Source organism: Oncorhynchus mykiss, chromosome 24 (genome assembly GCF_057628025.1).
Source record: "Oncorhynchus mykiss isolate SJ-2025 chromosome 24, ASM5762802v1, whole genome shotgun sequence".
NCBI lineage: Eukaryota > Metazoa > Chordata > Actinopteri > Salmoniformes > Salmonidae > Oncorhynchus > Oncorhynchus mykiss.
In genome coordinates this window covers 21,270,915-21,274,210 of record NC_143045.1, presented here as the reverse complement: position 1 = coordinate 21,274,210, position 3,296 = coordinate 21,270,915, and the positions used below count along the sequence as shown (strand labels likewise).

General features: G+C 38.9%; 1 protein-coding gene across 2 annotated transcripts; it reads right to left on the bottom strand.

Annotated features, from left to right (window-relative positions):
* Positions 1-923: 923 nt before the first annotated feature.
* LOC110503973 (lens fiber membrane intrinsic protein-like) lies at positions 924-2,986 on the bottom strand. 2 transcript variants are annotated; one of them, XM_021582666.3, is made up of 6 exons: positions 2,789-2,986; positions 2,644-2,704; positions 2,170-2,357; positions 1,668-1,817; positions 1,380-1,514; positions 924-1,102 (listed from the first exon to the last, which is right to left on the bottom strand). In XM_021582666.3, exons 2-6 carry the CDS (start codon positions 2,649-2,651, stop codon positions 1,041-1,043), a joined length of 543 nt encoding a protein of 180 aa, XP_021438341.1. In that variant the 5' UTR covers positions 2,652-2,704; positions 2,789-2,986; the 3' UTR covers positions 924-1,040. The 2 variants fall into 2 exon arrangements, with proteins under 2 accessions (XP_021438341.1, XP_021438342.1); XM_021582667.3 differs by lacking the exon at positions 2,644-2,704 and having other exon boundaries at positions 2,789-2,984.
* Between the last annotated feature and the right edge of the window lie 310 nt (positions 2,987-3,296).

Below are 3,296 nucleotides of genomic sequence, written 5' to 3'. Positions count from 1 at the left end.
ATATATTTGTTAGGTTTTCAGTAGGTTCAATTAGGTTCACTAGACTATATGCGTCATTTAAAAATTTTTCAATGAACATTCGAACAGTCCGGCCCTCGTCTTGTAGCTGATTTTTTTATTTGGCCCTCCGTCCATTTGACTTTGACACCCCTCTGAACCTTTATTTTCACAATCTGCATAGACTACTTATGTTTGTTTTGGTCATTCATCTTTTTATGCTGAAAGCAACCAATGAATTGAATCTTTGTCATGGGCACTGTTCTACCTATTGTTAAACATGTTCAGTTTAACCAGTTAATGGTTACTATACAGAGCATGTTTTTCACAAGTAGAATTCTGACTGCAAAATGTTTTTGCCTTTGTACTGCACTGTTGGCTAAAGATAACTATTAAAAAAAGAATCTCTTGAATTCACACTCTTCCAGATCCTCCTTTAATTTTGACACCTATGACAGTCTTGATGACCATCAGGGTTTATCGTTTAGATGTTAAAGCTGTGCTATGCAGAAATCACTTGCCATTTCCTGGTTGCTAAAATTATAGTAGTTTGCCTAATTTCAGTTGTGACAAAAAAAAAACACATATAGTGTGTAGAGAGAATCATTGTACCATTTAAACCACTGAAATATATTTCCATAATGAAAAATATTGTATATTCAGCTGTCTGAAGCTGCTGTACAAAACTGAAACTTAAGAAAGGAAATCATAGAAATGGTGCAAATAAAAACATATTTACCACTTAGATTTGGATTAATCAGAATGACTGATCTATTACTCACATTCTTATGAATTTGTCGGGTCACCCAAAAAGTTACAATGCAGCTTTAAAGAAATGTTCTAACTTATACCTGAACATAATCTTAACTGTGGTTTATATTCTTATCAGACCGATGAATACCACTCAATGGAAAGAGGAAACACAATTGGATTTACCCTTTTTATTGCTTATTCAATAGTGATCAGGTAAACAAGAAATTACGTAGCTACTGTTGGTGTGTAAACCCCGGTGTCAGCTGTGTTTTTTTTTTTTTTTTTTTAAATCAGCGGGAGTTGGAGTTTCTCGGGCATTCATGCATCCTGTAGGCACACATGTAGAAGATACCTGTAAAAGAAAATGGGAAGACATTACCATTCAGTTCATGGACATACTGTTCACTGGATTATTTACTTATCTGAAGAAGAAAAAAATATTCAAATGAATCATGTTGGACTGAGTCATCTCAAATGGCACCCTACTGGTTATATAGTGCACTACATTTGACCAGAGCCCTATGGGCCTTGGTCAAACGTAGAACACTAAAGGCAATAGTTGGCCATTTGGGACACACTGATAGCAAATTATTGCATTTAGCTCTATAGGCAGAACCACATCATCCTACCTGAGAAGAAGGTGAGGACCACGGCCACCCAACCCATGATGTAGGACCAGGAGAAACGCCAGTTCCCATATCGTTTTCCGTAGTAGTTCACCGTCACCCCAGTGTACACAGCCATCGCTAGCAGTACAAAGAAACCTGTGGAGAGTAGTCAATCAAACGCTGCTTTATTCCCTTTATCACATCCCTCAACAGGGACTTGATAGCATGGAATGCATTCATTCTATTTCTAGGCTTGATATGGAGAGTGACAGGGAGAAATGACAGTAGGAGGGGGAAGGAAACACTTACAGGAGATGAAGAAGAGGATGCCGGCAGCAAATGTCTTGTCAAACCCACTGAAGGAGGAGGAGCGTATGAAAGCCATGACGCCGATCACGATGCCAAGGAAGCAGGCCAGCAGGGAGAGGATCATGAAGGCACGAGTGGCATCCCAGTAAGCTGGTGACAGAGAGGGCACAGAGAGGACCAGGCTGATACTCAGTACAGTACAGGTACTTACCCAACAAGCATTACTACTATTCCTTTCTACTACTGAATTACATTTCACATTTTACTAAAATGTGACATCACTTAACAATGACTTATTACACAATATATTGCACCAACTATTAAAATGTGGTGATTTATTCACAACTTAACCTGCTCAAATAAATGGAGCTGATTCCTTTATTGTGGAAATTATTTTACACTAGATATTCACAGTATGGAACAAATCACTGAATGTGACCTCATCAAGACCTTTATTTAACTTACAGTACATTTGATGACAAAGGAGACTTGTTGCTCTTACCAATGCTATCTGTATGTGTCATGCATTTCCCTGGCATACAGTAGCGCCACAGGCCCTGATGCATGTAGTTGTTAGATTGACGATACTGCATCCAGTAATCAGTTGCTGTGGAGATAATAAGGAGTATGTTCCCGACTCCAGCGCAGAACAACCCACCGCCCATGAAGCTGTACATCCTGCCAAGCACACTGACAGAGGTGACAGTTATCCTACAGTACAACTGGTTGGGACACTGAAGCATCTCTACACACTACCATCTCATGGCTGGTGAATACAGCATAGAGTAACACAACATTGCATGTTTTGAATAGTTGAAAGGGTCTGAATCAATTAGATTTTCCAAAGAATAATCTTTCAAGGTACACATTCATATTCCACTTGTTTTACCATAGGCCTGCTGCTTTTAGACAGTTTGTTAGAGCAAGGTATTTTCAAATGTGGCACATAGTTTTAGCTTTGATACACTGTATTTACCCTGACATGACTGATCTGTCTCTCTTCTGTCCTCTCTCTTCTGTCCTCTCTTCTGTCCTTTCTATGAAGAAATATTAACTTTAAGTCACCTACATTATGTCAAAGCACACACATGACGTCAGATTTTAGGTAAGTAATAACCTACCTTTATTATCCTTTTTGAAAAAAAGTCAGAAATTCCAATAAGACAGGGGGGTTGTCAATACACTCCGGAGCCCGGTATTGCCCAGCCTGGCAGGAAAGTTTAGTTTGTGCGTTGGAAACCAGGCGAACAAACGGCTCCGAGGCACAATAGAGCATGCTGAGCCACAACCAATCACAGGGGATGAGTTTTGTGTTTTAGAGAATCTGCTGAAAATACGAAACTATTAAAGCGCTGGGTAAGTCACAGTAATACTGATGACACAGAGGTTTCAATTCAAAATGCTGCACTGCCATCCACAGTGGATATGGGTTGGCAATAGGCTCCCACACTATGCAGTAAATGTACATTTCACATAGTTATTTCACACAGAATTTTTTTGTAAGTATAGTTGGGGCTCTCATGTTGGGTAAGCTAAATTTAGATAACAACATCAGATGTTAAAATATTAAAATCTTTATCGAAACTACAATTGAACTCCCAAAACTGCATTTAATTAATTGAATTTCAA

Coding starts and splice junctions, on each gene's coding strand:
- LOC110503973 (XM_021582666.3), bottom strand. Junction 1,818..2,169: donor GACACATACAGATAGCATTG/GTAAGAGCAACA, acceptor CTCTGTCACCAG/CTTACTGGGATGCCACTCGT. Junction 1,515..1,667: donor CATCCTCTTCTTCATCTCCT/GTAAGTGTTTCC, acceptor TACTCTCCACAG/GTTTCTTTGTACTGCTAGCG.